An 18695-nucleotide genomic window follows, 5' to 3' on the forward strand; every position below is an offset into this window, starting at 1 on the left:
TTTTGCAGCGATATACAAATCAATTTTTTATTCTTTGAATCAACATACATAGCACCTTATAGGTCCATATCTCTTTATATTATATATATTTTTTGAAATAATATCCAACTTGCGTTGTTGAATGCCGCACTGGTGACTAAGCGGTGTGATTGCTTGAGTCGCTTGTGGTGGTATATTCACACCACATACGATAATTATACTATATATATATATATGTTTATATGATTCCATTGTGTTTTTACATTATTGTTTCATTATTATTTTTGTGACTTTTGTCTGCCTATTTATATTTATTTATATCTATTTATATATTTTTCATGTATTGTCACATTTATATGTGGATATGTAATTTTATGTAACAACTCTTTCAAAAAGTACTCTAATGGTTAATTCCTGGAGGTATATATATCTGTTACCAGCCTTCTCTTGTCATGCCTGATGAAGCTGCGCATGCGCAGCGAAACGCGTTGCATCTAATAAATCCATTGATTTTACTTGGCTGCCTTATGGTTCCTCTCTGCGCCAGACAAACTTCTGATTCCCTGGTCATTCGGTTTTGATTTTAATCTTATCCTCATGGAAGGGATGAGGGCAGGTGGGGCTGAATTGTGATGAAGAGATTGGAGGCCAAAAAATAGAAGGGGACGTGGTTTTGTAGAAGTGGGCATGACTTGCAAGCCGGACCAAAGCACAAAAAGGATAGAAAATAAAAAGACTGTGGGTTAAATGGTGTAACATGTGTACTTAAATAAGTAACGTGTACTAAGATTCATCAAAATATCTCCAGCCATTTGGAATTCATGCTGGAACATACATTTCCCATGGACTTGCATGGGACTTTAAATTTAAAAAAAAAACAACCGTCGCAAATGGGGGTGGGTTAGGTTAATTTATCTATCTTATGTTCGTAGTTGACATTTAAGTAATATGTGTACCAAATTTTATCAAAATATCTTCAGCGGTTTGGAAGTGATGCTGGAACATACACACATATGTACACACACATATACACACATTGCGGGAGATTTCCTCTGCATAGGTTTTGATAAATCTCCCCCCCCCCATTGACTTTTATATATAGAGATATGTATATAATGTTATTTTTTTTTACATTTTATAAAAAGTTTTTGCTAATGACCGGTAAACTTTAATGCTTAGTTATGGTCTATAATAGCTATTTTTTACTATTAAAAGGGGTTGTTTGCAGGTACCAGACTGGGAAGGGAAGCCGAGAGCAGCTACATAAACAACATAACTTGTGGGTCTACACAAATTGCACATCTTTCCCCTTTAGCTTCTTCTCCACTACCTCAGGTGGATGCAGACAGGCTGAAGTTAAGAGATGAAAATACACCTTTAATTTTATTTTTATCACTGATGTTAAAATGTTTGATGAAAAAGAAAAATTAAAATGCAAAAATATATATTAGATAAAAAAAGAAAATCATTGCCCTATCTATTCTTTGTTCTCCGTAGGGAAAAATAAGTATAATATTGCCATTTTACTTTGATAGATTGATGTGCACACTTTGTAATATATAAGAAAAAGAACGCTGATTTAGTATTTAATCGGAAAGAACAATCAGCTGGAACTATGGTTAAAAATGCTCCAAATTGTTATAGAAATGCCTCGCGCTAAACAATTCATCTTATTAGGTGCCACAAATTGTACAAGTTAATCCAGCCCAGAAATTACTGAAGAATTTTTTTAATGCTTTTCCTTTAAACAAAAGAAATATTAATCATGGTCTTAACCCTGTCAAGTACTTAATAAACCAGTATTTAAATATTTAAAATATAGAGTGTGATATTCTGTGGAACAAAATTTTTTGAAATTCATTTAAATAAATGTATGTATGTCTAGTAAACAGTTAAGCAATTTTTATTTTAGGCGGGTAGAAGATCAGATTACAATTTTCCACCTTACATTTTTCTATAGAAAATTTTCAGTAGGAACATGATTCTTTTTCCCTGGCATATTTATGGCCATTATAGCACCCTATACCATATATGTTTGTGCATGTTTGGAAATTTAGGCTAGCAGACTAAAAACATGGGTGCCACTGGGATAAGTTGTCCAAAGGGAGCGTTCATTTTCACCTAGACGGAATAGTGGTCTTTGCTACTAGCTCTAGCTGTAAAATAGAAAATGCATGCCAGAACCATCCAGAGTAAACATACACCTAAAACTGAGAAGAAGTGAAATAAAGGAGTAGTCTCATGGATGAAAACTTATCCCTTAGGGGATAAGTTTTAGATCACAGGGGGCTCCAAGCGCTGGGGCCCCCTACAATCTCCTGTATGGGAGATCCCCTGGAGCGTGTGTAACGACCTCCGCCCCAAGGGGGCTGCAATACCCCTTCCAAATATCTCTATGAGAGAGCTGAAGATAGCGAACGGCTCTCCCATGTGTATGGAGGGCGTGGCAGCCCTGCTTCGGGCAGGGATCGTGATGCACCGCTACAGGGGAGAGCTGGTGTAGTGAAATATTCTGTGATTTGATGGCAAATGTGATAGATAACTCAGCACATATCATTGTTTTACATAGGTTGCTTGATTGGCACGTGACCCATCTATACTGTGTTGCAACTGTTTTATTCAGTGTGTGCTAGGCGGGGACAGTGGAAGGATGTCTCCAGCGCTTGCGGGGGGAACATGCTGACAGCTTCTGTTCTCTTATCCCCAATCGGGGACGGGAAGCAGAATCCCTGCACCTGCGGCTGACACACTGTCCCCACATCGGGGGAATAAATAATATGTGACCCGTGGGCGCAGCTCAACTTCTCCTCCCGCAAGCACACTGTCCCCACATAAGGGAATGATTGATATGTGACCCTGAGGGCGCAGCTCAGCTTCTCCCCCCACAAGCGGACTGTCCCCACATCGGGAAATAGATGATATGTGACCCACAGGCGCAGCTAAGCTTCTCCCCTTCTCTCCATATCAGCTTCTCCCCCCGCAAGTGTACTGTCCCCACGTAGGGGAATAGATGATATGTAACCCGCAGGCACAGCTCAGCCTCTCCCCTTCTCTCCATATCAGCTTTTCACCCCGCAAGCGCACTGTCCCCACATTGGGAAATATATGATATGCTACCCACAGGTGCAGCTAGGCTTCTCCCCCCCCCCCCCCCCGCCCCCACACATAGGGGAAGGATTGATATGTGACCTGTGGGTGCCGCCCTGCTTCTCCCACGAAAGCGCACTGTTCCCACATCGGGGAATGAATGATATGTGACCCGTGGGCACAGCTCTGCTTCCCCCACCCGAGGAGCCGCCGGTAATGGCCGACATCTGCAATCACATGGATGTCATTAACCCCTCAGATGCCATGTTCAATACAGATCATGACATCTGCGGCAGCGCTGCGGGTGATCCGATCATCTGTAATGGCGGCCGGAGGTCCCCTCACCTGCCGCAGGCCATCTCCTCAGGGTCTTCTGCTCTGGTCTGAGATCGAGCAGACAAGAGCAGATGATCACCGATAACACTGATCAGCGCAGTGCCCTATGCATAGCACTGAACAGTATTAGCAATAAACTGATTGCTATTGATAGTCCTTTATGGGGGACATAAAAAGTATTAAAAAAAAGTGAAAAATCCCCTCCCCCAATAAAATTTTAATTGTCCCTTTTTTTAAATAAACATATTTGGTATCGCCGCGTGCGTAAATGTCCGAACTATCAAAATAAATTATGTTAATGATCCTGTACGGTGAAAGGCGTAAACGTAAAAAATAAAGTCCAAAAATGCTGCTTTTTTGTCACATTTTATTCCCAAAAAAAGTTATAAAAAGTGATCTAAAAGTTTTATATATGCAAATGTTGTATTAATAAAAAGTACAGATTACGGCGCAAAAGAGGAGCCCTCATACCGCCCCATATACGGAAAAATGAAAAAGTTATAGGTGGTCAAATTAGGGCGATTTTTTTAAATGTTACAAAAATAGAAAAGTATCTAGCCATGGGTATCATTTTAATCGTATTGACTCACAGAATAAAGAACTCGCCATTTTTACCGTAAAGTGTACAGTGTGAAAGCAAAACCCTCCAGAATGTGCAAAATTGTGGTTTTCATTTACATTTCCTCCCTAAAAACAAGTTATTTGCGTTCACCACAATTGGTACTATTGGTCACGCAAAAAACAAGCCCTTATATGGGTCTGTAGATGGAAATATAAGAGTTATGGATTTTAGAAGGTGAGGAGGAAAAAACAAAAAACGCTAAAATAAAATTGGCCTGGTCCTTAAGGTCAAAATGGGCTTGGTCCTTAAGGGGTTAAAGTAGTAGGGAAGTTTTAGAGGAGACAGTCTCTTTCAAGGTGGGATTTTTTGTCTTATTGTGTTTATTTGAACAGACTAGAGGCAGCATACTGTTCTGCTGCAGAAATGTATAATTATTTTATACACTGATAAATCAATAGAGCAGAATTAAAAGTAATTCATAAAAAAAAAATGTTATCTGTTTACTTATATATTGCCTACAGAAATTGACATAGAGCGATGTGTCCGTGAGTCAATCAACCTCTTCTGCTGGACTCCTAAGAGTGCTACCTACAGGCAACATGCTCAGTCAACAAAACAAGCAAATGACAGCAATGGCATGAGCAGATCTTCAGCTAGCTTCACCACTGAATACCAGGATTCTTCAAAGACTGATTTAGTAAGTCAAACATACACCTCTTTTAGAAATGTTGTATATGTTGATTAATGTGGTACGGAATATAAAAGGGGGATCTACTAAATTCTGCTAATATTCTGTAAAATTGATGCCAAAGCACTAGTGGAAATTATCTTCAATGTGTGTGCACATGACGTTAAAAAGTGCAGCACAGGCTTTAATGCTTTCAGTGCCTAAATACACTAATTATATTTATTATATTTTGATATATGACAATATTACTACATTATAGTTAAGTAAAAATAATAAAAAAATTTCCTAATAAGACTAAAAAGTTACAGCTTGTTCTTTTCAAAATAGAATGTTATAGAATACAATGTATGACCAACTGCCAGTGCCAAAGACCCTTAAACAATGAACGGAGCTGCAGCCCACAGACTCATGCACTGCTTCATTCAACAGGGGTGTTGGAGATCCCAATTCTCGTGATTGGTAGGTGTCTTAGTGGTTAAACTTCCACCATGCAAACACCTGTCACCTCTTTTGTAGAGAAGTACAACCAAGGGTTAACAACAGCAACACGACTTCCATTGATAAAAGTTGCATGTTGGATGCTCACTAGGCTGGAAATCCCTCAGCACACTTCACCATTATAGTAGTTAAGGAAAGTGACAGCATCCATTTGGGGGAAAACATCTCAACAATCTTTATTCCTTCATGGCAAAAATAAAACATTGTTTGTATTTGCGTTGAAGCAATAAAGGTTTTTTTTTTATTTTTTTTTTTATTTTTTATTTTATTTTTTTTTTTACCCCATATGAATGTTGTCACCTTCTTTGAACTACTGTTTTGTGGATAGGTCACATGTTGTAATCTTGAGATAAATCTTAAAAATCTTTAGTGCTGTATTACAAATGTTATGATCCACTGTGTATTTCTAGTGTACTGTGGTAAATTTCCTTTCATGCATTGTGTATCAGATTAGGAATATTGTGCATCAATTGAAAATTACCAATATGTAAACGTTGTTGTTTACCACCATTTTTCCAGAAAAGTGTGTATTAAGCTCAGAAGTTTCAATTGTTTCTCAAAAAAGATTTTAATGCCTGTTAAAACAAACCTATTGACATGTCCTCAGACCCTGAGACGCTTCTCTCCCCACTCCGTCTGTGAGATGTGGATGGCCCTTAGACATGCACTATTTGCATACTTTTCACAGGCTTGTTCTCGTAATTGGTTAGGGTCTGAACACTCAGACCCCTACCAATAAAAACTTTTGACATGTCCCTATGACATATCAAAAGCTTACTGAGACATGAATGGCATAGGTCATAGCTGACTTGGGACTTCCCATAGAATAGGAGTAGTCTGTAAGCAACAATAATTGTAAATACTCCTGAAACATATCAGAATACATAACACTAAACGTGTAATCTAAACATATTAATAAGTCTAGAAAGGATCACAGCAAAACAGGAAGTCCAGGGTATACATTTTTTGTTTTTTTTGTTTAGGTTGCATATAGTCAACCAGTGATGGCCAACCTGAAAGCCTCAGGATCTCCTATAATAAAGAATTCATAATTCTTATATATATATATATATATATATATATATATATATATATATATATATATATTGCAATCTGGAAATGATCCCTTAATTAATTTTAATGGTCTAAAATGTAATTCTCATTTCTAGTCCCTACAGCTAAGAAGGTGGAGTGTAAAATTATATAAGTAACTTCATAGTTCTTATTTTACATATATAAAGTTGCTTTAGGGAATGTGCACCCAAGCAGAACACTCGCCCATTCCTGCGCTGCAGTTGTCTCCAAGCTGCGCACAGTGCATCAGGGAGACTCCCGTTGATTTAGTGGAAGATTTAGAAGAAGACTGCATGGAAATAAGCAACATATCACTTATTTTCCGAAAAGTGTCATGTCTCCCATTAAAGGGGTAGTCAGGGAAAAATCTTTTTATAAATAAATAAATATATCAACTGGCTCCAGAAAGTTACAAATTTGTAAATTACTTCTATTAAAAAATCTCAATCCTTCCAGTAGTTATCAGCTGCTGAATTTGAGTTGTTCTTTTCTGTCTGACAACAGTGCTCTCTGCTGACACCTTTGTCTGTCTCAGGAACTGTCCAGAGTAGGAGCAAATCCCCATAGCAAACCTCTAATGCTTCGGACGGTTCCTGAGACAAGCAGAGGTGTCAGCACAGAGCCCTGTTATCAGACAGAAAAGAACAACTCAACTTCAGCAGCTGATAACTACTGGAAGGATTAAGATTTTTTAATAGAATTAATTTACAAATCTGTTTAACTTTCTAGAGGCAGTTAGTATATTTTTTTTCCCCCTGGAGTTCCCCTCTAAAATAAGTGAGAGGGTTTTTGTTTAGTTTTTTTTTAGGTGAAACCACATGGTTATTGATGTGGAAAATCAGTTTGTTCCCATGTGACCATAACCCTAAAGAGCAAAGAGTGTTTATGTTCAGTCCTAAACCAGTTTAACAAAGTACTTAATGTAAGCTGCTCTTGCTGAGAGCAGTCCCCTCTGCATTCATTCTGCATATGTCAGACACCGAGTGATAACCCCTGTAAGTGCCCAAAATGGATTCCAAAAATATTTTTGAGGAGAATATTAAATAGTTTAGAGACTTAAACCTCTGTGGTTAGTAACATGTATAGTAGCTACTATAATTCATGCATGATTTTTGACCACTCTTACATCCAAGTATATTTGACAATAATTGGCTAAACTATTGGACCTCCTGTGATGTCATCGAGCCTTAGGTAAAATACTGTGTACATTTCCATTAAGGTTATCATAGAACTTAAGCAGAAGTGTCAGTATGGAATGTGCCCAGTTGAGTTTCCTTGTGTACGGCAGATAGGACACCCTCCTGCTCCACAGAACTGGCTGCAGATGAAATAGCTTGCACCTTTATAATGACCTGAAACGATTTCACAAAACTGCACAATTAAATTGTATTACGCAAACATCCAAGATGAATTTGGAAACTGTTCTAAGGCAAAGTGTCCAAAAGCACCCGTGGAATGTCAGACATTTGCACTTGTGCAGATAAGATAGAATTCTAGGATATTTATGGCATTGCTTATGAATCAGCATGTTCTTATAGGCGGCTGTGTGTCTTAAGATATCTTTCTTCAAGACAAGAATAACAGAATGTTCTTTTTAAATCATAAAATGTACAGCGATCCCACACATTGGCTGGGTTTTCTATAACATTAGCTTATTGGTTTCCATAGCAATGGGCTTGTGCTTTCTAACAAACACAAAAATGCATAGTATATTATTTATCTCACAGACTTATCAGTAAATACAGTTATCAGTAAACATCAGTTTCGAAAAAACAGTGCATATATAACAGTGATGTGAATTAGAACATAAAGCAAGAATATAAACAGTCCTGCAATGTATGGTTCTGGATATGGTGATTAAATTGATACTTCTTCTGCACTTAACACATTTGTATTACCTAGACATGCATTACAGTTTATTCTACCATTCACTAACGGATTTGATGTTTTTACCAAATTTTTAAAGGAAAACTGTCAGCTTGCTACCCCCGCACTAACCACCGGTACTCCCTCCGCCTCTCCCTCTTCTCACCGCTCTGTAATGAAGAGGGAGAGACGGAGGGAGGGGAGGAATATTGATGAGCTGGGCAGCGCTGTGGCCGCCGGTGGTGACATCAGAGTGCCAGTTACCCCGCCTGTGCCAGTTAGCACTTCATTAGCATATAGGGAAAAATTATATTGGCTGGGCGGATCCGGGCACAGTAAGCATCAAACTGATCAGCGTCCCCTGCATCAGCCAGTACCGCTGGGTAGTGCGGGGGGGAGCAAGCTGACAGTTTTTCTTTAACCCCTTCCCGACCCATGACATACATGTACGTCATGGGTTGGGTGGGCAGACATGACAGGAGCCCGATGGTCAGGTCCGCGTCATGACCGGGAGATGTCCGCTGCTATCAGCAGCTGACATCTGCCGTTAATGACGGACATCGGAGATTGCTCCGATGTCTGTCATTTAACTGTTTAAGTACAGTTAAATGACTGTTTAAGATCTATACAGATCACGGCATTTAAACATTAAATGCCGCTATACCCTGGTGTCCAGTGGTCCCATAGCACCCCCCCCCTGCAATGTAATTGCGGGTGGGCTACGGCTTGCTAGGAAAGCCCATGGCCGTACCTTGTCCTCTGCATCTTCCCTAGCTCTGTGATTGCTTAGGGCTCCCTTTGGCAGCCCTTAGCAATCAAGCCCAGGTTTCATAGATCAATGTAATGCAGTAGCATTCCATTGATCTATGTAAGCCATCTAATGATGACTTATGATAGGCCCCTAGGGGACCAAAAAGTGTGTTTAAAAGTTGACATTTTTTTTTTTTTTAAATCCCTCCCGTAATAAAAATTCAAATCACCCCCCTTTTCCCATTTTTTTTAATAAAACACTGTACAAACAAAATAATACACATATTTGGTATTGCCACGTGCATAATTGTCCAAACTAAATTATTCTGTTTCTGATCCTGCACGGTGAACGACATAAACACAAAAAAAAAATTCCAAACACCAAAATTGCTGATTTTTGGTTACATTACATCCCCAAATTTTTTTTATAAAAAGATGATCAAAAAGCCAGAACTACACAAAAGTGGTACCGTTGAAAACTACAGCTCATGGTGCAAAAAACAAACCCTAGCATACCTCCGTAGGTGAAAAAATGAAAAAGTTATAGGGGTCAGAACAGGGTAGTGAACATTTTTTTTTTTTTTTTTACCATAAAATGAAACATAAATTATTCAAGTTTGGTATCATTGGAAGCGTACTGAATAAAGATGAAATGTCAGATTTACAGTATTTTGAACTCCCCATAAAAATATTGCCTTACAAAATTGTGCGAATTCATATTTGTTTTTTAATTTTACCCTGCATATATTTTTTTATGGCTTTGTAATACATTGTATGATAAACTGAAGTGTATCAGTTGATAGTCCAACTCGTCACACAGAAAAAAAGCCCTAATACAACTTTGTCAGTCGAAAAATTAAAAAGTTATGGGTCTTAGAAGGCATGGAGGAAGAAAACATGAGCCAGAAAAAAAATAGCTGGGTCATGAAGGGGTTAATCGCCATATCCAGAGCCATACCTTGCAGGACTGTTTATATTCTTGCTTGAGTTTACATGTGTAACTATCTGCATAAAGGGTAGTGTGCAATAGGGTTAACCTCGGTATTGGCTCTTTCTGTCCATTCAGCTAGTGTGAGCTGCACATTTTCTTGTTTTGTTCGTGAACCAGAACATGTTAAGGATTCTGTCAGGATTTTACCACAAATTCTGATAAAATCTGCTCTACATTGCCATGCACCTGAATTCTCCAAAACAATTTGTAGAATTATGTACAATAATGTACAAGTTACAGAATAAATCGCCTATACAGGGGAAGATTTATCATTGCTTTTTATGTCTATGTTCAGGCGCAGTTCAGGCGCAAGCAGCATATTTAGCGACTTTTATGCGCCTTTTGCTATAGATAGTTTCACTCTTTTTGCCTACCCGTAGAACTTTTTCTTTTTGACCATTCAGTGGTCACGTATTTATCATTTGCTATTTTGTGCGCAAAGGTACTTTTTAAGGCACAAAGCTACACCACCTACCAGTAGGCATGAGAATCACTTCTACCTTCCGCAGTTCAACCTTTAACCTCTTGTGGACGACAGCGTCCCACTCCCCTTCTATGACAAGTGCTCAGGAGCTGAGTGCAGGTCATAGCTGGGTGGTCCTGGTGGCTGTCTGCCACCAGGACCCATCTCTAATGCCAGACATCACCGATCACGGTGATGCCCGGCTTTGACGCCTTAGACACCGCAATCAAATTTGCTTGTAGCATCTAAAATGCCAGTAAAAATGTCCAGGCAGCTCTGTGAAAGTAAATAAAAACACCTAACCTTTCAAATTATGGACCCGGGAAAGTGTCTACCGTATATGCCGGCGTATAAGACGACCCCCAACTTTTACAGTTAAAATATAGAGTTTGGGATATACTCGCCGTATAAGACTACCTCTTCTACCTGCGATGTAGAGTACCTTGTAGTTCCCCCCACATCAGGTAGGCAGTATAGTTCCCCCCACATCAGGTAGGCAGTATAGTTCCCCCCACATCAGGTAGGCAGTATAGTTCCCCCCATATTAGGTAGGCAGCATGTTCCCCCACATTAGGTTGGCAGTTCCCCCATATTAGGTTGGCAGTTCCCCCACATTAGGTTGGCAGTTCCCCCACATTAGGTTGCCAACTCCCTCACATTAGTAGGCAGTTCCCCCACATTAGGTTGCAGTTCCCCCATATTAGGTTGGCAGTTCCCCCACATTAGGTTGGCAGTTCCCCCACATTAGGTTGCCAACTCCCTCACATTAGTAGGCAGTTCCCCCACATTAGGTTGCAGTTCCCCCACATTAGGTTGTAGTTCCCCATATTAGGTTGTAGTTTCCCCACATTAGGTCGGCAGTTCCCCCACATTAGGTCGGCAGTTCCCCCACAATAGTAGGCAGCTCCCCCACATTAGGTCAGCAGTTCCCCCACATTAGTAGGCAGCTCCCCCACATTAGGTCAGCAGTTCCCCCACAATAGTAGGCAGCTCCCCCACATTAGGTCAGCAGTTCCCCCACAATAGTAGGCAGCTCCCCCCACATTAGGTCAGCAGTTCCCCCCCACATTAGGTCAGCAGTTCCCCCACATTAGTAGGATGCTCCCCCATATTAGGTCAGCAGTTCCCCCACAATAGTAGGCAGCTCCCCCACATTAGGTCAGCAGTTCCCCCACAATAGTAGGCAGCTCCCCCCCCATTAGGTCAGTAGTTCCCCCACATTAGGTCAACAGTTCCCCCCCCACACAATGTATGGCTGGAGGCTGTATGTCTGTACTGCCCCCACAGTGTTCTGATTACCGATCCTCCGGCCCGGGGGCACCATCTACTGCTATGGACCATAGCAGCAGTCCCGGGCCTGAAGAATCACTGAAGAAGATGACGCCGGTCACTCACCAGGCCCTGGCCGGCGTGCGTCCTCCTGTGATGGTCATGTGGTCCTCCTGATCCTCCTGCATCTCTATGGTCGCAGGAGGACGTCACTGACGTCCCATGCGTACAGCCATAGAGGTGGAGAAGCGGAGGAGGACCGCAGGAGGACGCGCGCCGGTCGGGGAATTGTGAGTGACTGGCAGACATCCCTATGTCCCGAAAAGATCTTTCGGGACACAGGGATGTCCGGCATAGGAAAAGCTATGATTATCTGCTCCCATGATACTAAAAACCAGGGTGCCTCCAGCTGTTGTGTAACTACAACTACCAGCATGCCCGGACCGGCAAAGGCTGTCCGGGCATGCTGGGAGTTGTAGTTTCACAACAGCTGGAGACACCCTGGTTTTTAGTATCAGTAATTCGTTTTTATTTGCTCTGGCCGGCCCCCGCACACAGGAGCCGGCCCGCGCAGATAGTCATAAGTTTTCCTATCCCGGACCCCAATACCCGGTGTATAAGACGACTCCCGACTTTTCCGAAAAAAAGTCAGGGTTAAAAAGTCGTCTTATACGCCAGAATATACGGTACTTCCCTCCCTCACAAGTGTCTAGAAAAAGTGTATGTGGTAGAGATTTTCCCACCACACAAGAGCTGCACAAAATTCATCATCCTGCTGCACCTCCTTGATAAATAAGATGCACGCTAGTCAAACCCATCACCCAAATAAACATGGGAAAATAGCTCTACTGTAGACATTCTTAGATAAATCTGGGCCATAATGTCATCTTATTATGAGCCCTAGTGGCCAGAAGGAACACTGAAAGATTCCAGGATTAATTCAGAATATAGATAGTGAAATGGAAAATTAGAAGGAACACACCAAAAGGGGTCACCAATATTTTTAATAATGAATACATTTCTGATGACCAATTGTGCTTGGTCCAATAAGACCTTTCTCAAAACATTTTTTTTTCTATACATTTTTGGGAATTTTTACTGAAAGCATATTTCAGAAGTAACTTTTGTGAGTCTGTGGACTTGACTTTGGCAAGTGGGCTCAGACTCCTGACTGGCTGAGGAGTCAAGGCAGTATGTGATGCCTGTGCTTAGTATTTTATTATTTTCTTTTTTGAAAGCCTAAATGAATGCTCTACATTGAATGTTTTTATTAATCTTATGCCAAGCTCCCATAGCCTCCTCCTACAGTTCTGGGCTACTAGTTTTAGTTAATTTATATATTTTTTCCCTTAAAACATCAAAGACTGACCGTGCTTCCATAAGCAATTATATCTGCCAGCAAACAAAGCAGAGCAATGATTAAACTTCTAAGGGGGAGTCCCAGCTCAATCTTGGCATTCTATACACTATTAGCGTGGGATTCTATTACTATGTAGTTTTATGAATTTTATACCTAATATACAATTTTATAATTGTATTCGACAAGCTGCTTGCTGCCTTGGTGGTTCTTATGGTATTTTCAAACATAAGCAGCAGTTATGTTGCAGCAGTAAATAATTGTGGTTTTACAGAAGACATAATTCTGGTTTTACTCGGAGCTTTGCAATGCCTTCTGATTTAAAGTGAGTGGTAGCTGTTCTGCCTTTACATTTTGTTTAGTTTAGTTTAAAATAAATGTCATGTGTCATTTTCAAGAGCAGATAAAATAGAGAGACATATATGGGGGAGATTTATCAAAACCTGTGCAGAGGAAGAGTGGTGTAGTTACCCATAGCTACCAATTAGCTTGCTTCTTTCATTTTCAAAGAGGCCTGTGAAAAATGAAAGAAGCAATCTGATTGGTTGTTGTGGGCAACTGCACCCCTCTTCCTCTACACATGTTTTGATAAATATCCCCCTATTATATAGTATATCTGTCTATCACTATCTACCTCTCTCTACTCCTGTTGCCTACATATACAGAAGTAGCCATGGTTATTTTGAATGTGTTGTGTTAGGATATCCTAATGCACAAGAGATCAAGATAAGGCCAGTAATTGGGGAGAAAGCTTAAAATAAGGTTTGTATAATATTAGTATAAATTATCTCAGGAGTGCAGTTCAATATCTGAATGCACCAGTGATCAAGATGGAGCTGGTTACATCTCTATATGACCAAAAGTACATGGACACCTGACTATTTATTTTACCTACAGTATGTCATCTTCCTGGACATCATATTTTTTAACTATTTGTGAATTGCTGGTATCTACCACTGTATGGTCAGTGTATGGGGATATATTCATCTGTCTATAGTAGACTTTATTTAAAGGGGTACTCCGGTGCTTAAACATCTTATCCCCTATCCATAGGATAGGGGACAAGATGCCTGATCACGGGAGTCCCGCCGCTGGGGACCCCCGTGATCATGCACGCGGCCCCTCGTTTGCAATCAGTGCCCGGAGCGTGTTCGCTCCGGGTCTGATTATGGTCGACCGCCTCCGCCCCCGTGTGACGTCACGCTCCGCCCCTCAATGCAAGCCGACGGGAGGGGGCGCAATAGCTATCACGCCCCCTCCCGTCGGCTTGCATTGAGGGGCGGAGCGTGACGTCACACGGGGGTGGAGGTGTGACGTCACGCGCCGCCGGCCCTGCGGTTGCCGGTAATCAGTCCCGGAGCAAACACGCTCCGGGCACTGATTACAAACGGGGGGCCGCGTGATGTTTAAGCACCGGAGTACCGCTTTAATAACAGTGTAGTGGGATTTTCCAGTCACTTCGTGGAATATTATTAGTGGTCATGATGCGGCAGGATTATTTGTTCCTTGTATAACGGTAATATTGGTCTTGTATGCTTGATTTGGTCAGTTATAGTATAATGAAAATATGTATGGTGATATTTACTTCTTGCATGTTGGTGTTATTTAGTAACTGAATGCCTGTAATTTAGAGGTATACCATATTATTTTGCGTAGAAAATTGTCTTATGTTAACATTATAATTTTGTTGTCCACATGAAAAGAAATGAAGGGGCACTCACAGTTAATCTTCCAGCGTTGACTTTATTTCAGAGGGCACAACAGCAGCGGGATCACCGGGCAGAACTTTAAGCCACGCAGGACCAGGTAAGGAGCATGTTGGTTATAGCTATTTCGCGATGCTCTCGGCACTTCTTCCAGACCACGCGGTGTGGTCTGGAAGAAGCGCTGGGAGCGGCGCGAAATAGCTATAACCAACATGCTCCTTACCTGGTCCTGCGTGGCTTAAAGTTCTGCCCGGCAATCCCTCTGCTGTTGTGCCCCCCGAAATAAAGTCAACGCTGGAAGATTAACTGTGAGTGCCCCTTCATTTTTTTTCATGTGGACGTTGCTTTTATCTTATTTCTGTGGAAGGAGAGCACCACAGGGTTCTTTCAAGACACACATCCACATCACCACGCTGATTACTTGTACGCTGTGTATTGCTGGAGTCTGATTCTCGAGCCACCTGCGTCGGCGGCTTTCTGTCTTTTGCATTGATTATAATTTTGTTATATACCCAATTAGTGTTGTGGGGGGGGGGGGACGGTTGAAGGCAGCCCCCCCCCCCCCCACACACACACACACACACACACACACACACACACACACACACACACACACACCCTAATCAGACTTAAAGAGGGAAAAACAAACAAAAAAGTCACTTTTTATTTTTTTATTTTTTATTCTTGTATGTATTTGTATGTATTAGTTTCTATCCCTACCTTTTATACAAAAATTCTTTGGAGAACCAATTTTTGACTGTCAAAAGTTTTACATAGAAGAGAAACCTTATAGATTTTTGTCAAAATATTTTTTACCCATTTATACCCCTGTCAAAACATCATATAACCCCATGTAATAGATTCTACTTATTAGAGCATGGCCCTGGTGTTTTAAGGGCATACATTTATGCCCCAGGTTGTCTAGGGGCTAGATACCAATGCCAGGCTCAATAATACAGCAGACAAAGCCAATTCATAGGACTAGCTGGCTCTTACCATCGGTGATCTCTACACCATCTACACATGGAAACACCTCAGCTATTCCTCGTCACAGTTTTTCTTATTAGGACTGGCACCAGACAGCACTCTTTCCACACACATTACGATCAGATAACCAGGACCCACATCAGGGAGCAAACAATTTGGGACCAGGGAATCACACACAAGATTTGTGTAGGATAACTGGCAGGTATCTAACTACATTCTAGAGGCAACCTAGGAGGTAGCCTGTGGTAAGGCTGAGGGATACGGTACACTCAGGGCCAAGACTACAGGCGGAGTCACTCTCAGCGGTCAAGGGCCAAGGTCCTCCTATGAGAATTTGAAGGAGCACGGATCTAGTATGGAAGCACTCAGAAAAAGACAATAGAAAATTATTTTAACATTCATGATCCATATCCTTGGCCATTAAGAATACAATGGAAAATAACATAGCACTCCAAATAATAAAAAAAAAAAAAAAAAACATATGTTCACATACCCATGTAAAAATAGCACCATTTTCATCTTTGTTATAGAATGTTGCTAATTTAAAATACAGAATACTTTTTTTTTTCTTTTTCTTTTTTTTTGGGAGAGCTGCAGTGTTTTTCACAATAGATAGGTAGTATTTACATAATTCTAAAACTAAAAGACCGACATAGGTTAAATTCTTTTTTTTTTTTTTTAAACTTACGGTAAAATAATAAAGGGAGCGAGAGTGGCAACAGAAGAGAAAAACTGAGAAAATTTAGAATTTATATCCTATTTCAAGAGTAACAATTAGATTCAGAAGGTCAAGGAGTCAATAGAACTGTGATCTGTTAGTAACCTCCAAATGCAAGTTCAAAGCATCAAGATATATCACAGAACCAACTCCTCAATTTAGTTGTTCAGGACCATGAAGGCCATTTCCATTACCGTAGCATAAATTTTCAGCAGCTCAGAGTGCAGCTCAGTGGTGTCAGCCACGCAGGATGAATAACATGTTGGATTTATAGTATGAGTTGCTACAGATGCATTGATACCAATCGTGTATATTTTTTCTTTAAAAAACATTGGGGAGATTTTAAAGGAATTTCGCACCAAAACAAAAATATATTTTGCACCCAGATTTTGGCGCGAAAAGTATCAACCACATTTTCAAAGAGCTTTGTGCTGAGGGTTAGGGTGGGTTCACACTACGTTTTCTCCCATACGGGAGCGCATACGGCAGGGGGGAGCTAAAACCTCGCGCTCCCGTATGCCTTCGTATGCGCTCCCGTATGTCATTCATTTCAATGAGCCGGCCGGAGTGAAACGTTCGGTCCGGTCGGCTCATTTTTGCGCCGTATGCGCTTTTACGACCGGACCTCAAACCGTGGTTGACCACAGTTTTAGGTCCGGTTGTAAAAGCGCATATGGCGCAAAAATGAGCCGACCGGACCGAACGTTTCACTCCGGCCGGCTCATTGAAATGAATGACATTCGGGAGAAAACGTAGTGTGAACCCAGCCTTACACTGTTCACGTCAGTTTTTTAAAAGTGGGCGTGTCCATGTATATTGTCTGCTTTACATGATATTTTCAAAGGGGTGAGAGTCCAGTTTACATAAAACATTTCACACCAGCTTTTTGATAGTGTAGAAATAACAGAAATGATTGTAGTTTTATTGTTTTGGTTTTTTTTTTCCTTAGTTTTTTGGGGGAAAGGTGTTATTTAATTAATTATAAAAAAAAAATTATTATTATTATTGAAATATGTTATTCAAAAAAAAAAAAAAAAAAAGTATATATATATATATATATATATATATATATATATTTAAAGCAAAATCCTCGGTAGTTGCAGTATCTTGTAATACCTTTTTTATTGGACTAACAAGATTTTGTAGAGACAAGCTTTCGGGATTCCTCCCTTTATCAAGTCATAAGCATTTCTGAGCTCGAGCTCAGAAATGCTTATGACTTGATAAAGAAAGCTTGTCTCTACAAAATCTTGTTAGTCCAATAAAAAAGGTATTACAAGATACTGCAACTACCGATGATTTTGCTTTTTGCATCACTGGACTAATACGGCTACTCCTAACTACTCTTTTTTATTGTCTCACATCATAAAAGCAACGTTTCAGTCCCACACTGGAGCCTTTTTCAAGCTTAACTTTAAGCTTGAAAAAGGTTCCCAGTGTGGGACTGAAACGTTGCTGTTATGATGTGAGACAATAATTTTTTTTTCCGTTTTTGGAGTGCTGCACTATTGTCTTTCTGTTCGGTTGGACTGTGGTAAGGTCTGGAGTGTTGGCACCGGGCATCTGAAACTGAGGTAGTGCTGTAAGAATTTTGTGGATATATATATGGATATATATATATATATATATATATATATATATATATATATATATATATATATATATATAAAAACTCAATGTGTGTATGTATGTGTGGGTGTGTATGTGGGTGTGTGTATGTTCCAGCATCACGCCCAAACGGCTAAAGATATTAACATGAAACTTTGCACACATGTTACTTATATGTCAACACCAAACATAGGATTGGTGATTTAAAGGGGTATTCCAGGCCAAAACTTTTTTTTATATATCAACTGGCTCCGGAAAGTTAAACAGATTTGTAAATTACTTCTATTAAAAAATCTTAATCCTTCCAATAGTTATTAGCTTCTGAAATTGAGTTGTTGTTTTCTGTCTAACTGCTCTCTGATGACTCACGTCCCGGGAGCTGTGCAGTTCCTTTGGGGATATTCTCCCATCATGCACAGCTCCCGGGACGTGACATAATCATTGAGCAGTTAGACAGAAAACTTCAGAAGCTAATAACTATTGGAAGGATTAAGATTTTTTTAATAGAAGTCATTTACAAATCTGTTTAACTTTCCGGAGCCAGTTGATATATATAAAAAAAGGTTTTGCCTGGAATACCCCTTTAACCCTTACTCACCCCCCATTTGCCATTATGTTTGAAGTCCCATACAAGTCTATGGGAAATATGTTACTGCATAACTTCCAAACGGCTGGAGATGTTTCGATAATACTTGGTTACATGTTACTTATATGTCCACTTAAAATATAGGATAGTTAATTTAACCCTTATTTGTG

General features: G+C 40.3%; 1 protein-coding gene across 1 annotated transcript in view; it reads left to right on the forward strand.

The window, feature by feature from the left end:
- The window catches only part of TBCK (TBC1 domain containing kinase), a 307224-nt gene that overhangs the window by 206941 nt on the left and 81588 nt on the right, over positions 1-18695 (forward strand). The window contains exon 23 of the mRNA XM_056566040.1: positions 4486-4661. Coding sequence (XP_056422015.1) covers positions 4486-4661 — 176 coding nt within the window. The remainder of the gene's footprint in view (positions 1-4485; positions 4662-18695) is intronic.

This window comes from Hyla sarda, chromosome 1 (assembly GCF_029499605.1).
Source record: "Hyla sarda isolate aHylSar1 chromosome 1, aHylSar1.hap1, whole genome shotgun sequence".
Classification (NCBI taxonomy): Eukaryota; Metazoa; Chordata; class Amphibia; order Anura; family Hylidae; genus Hyla; species Hyla sarda.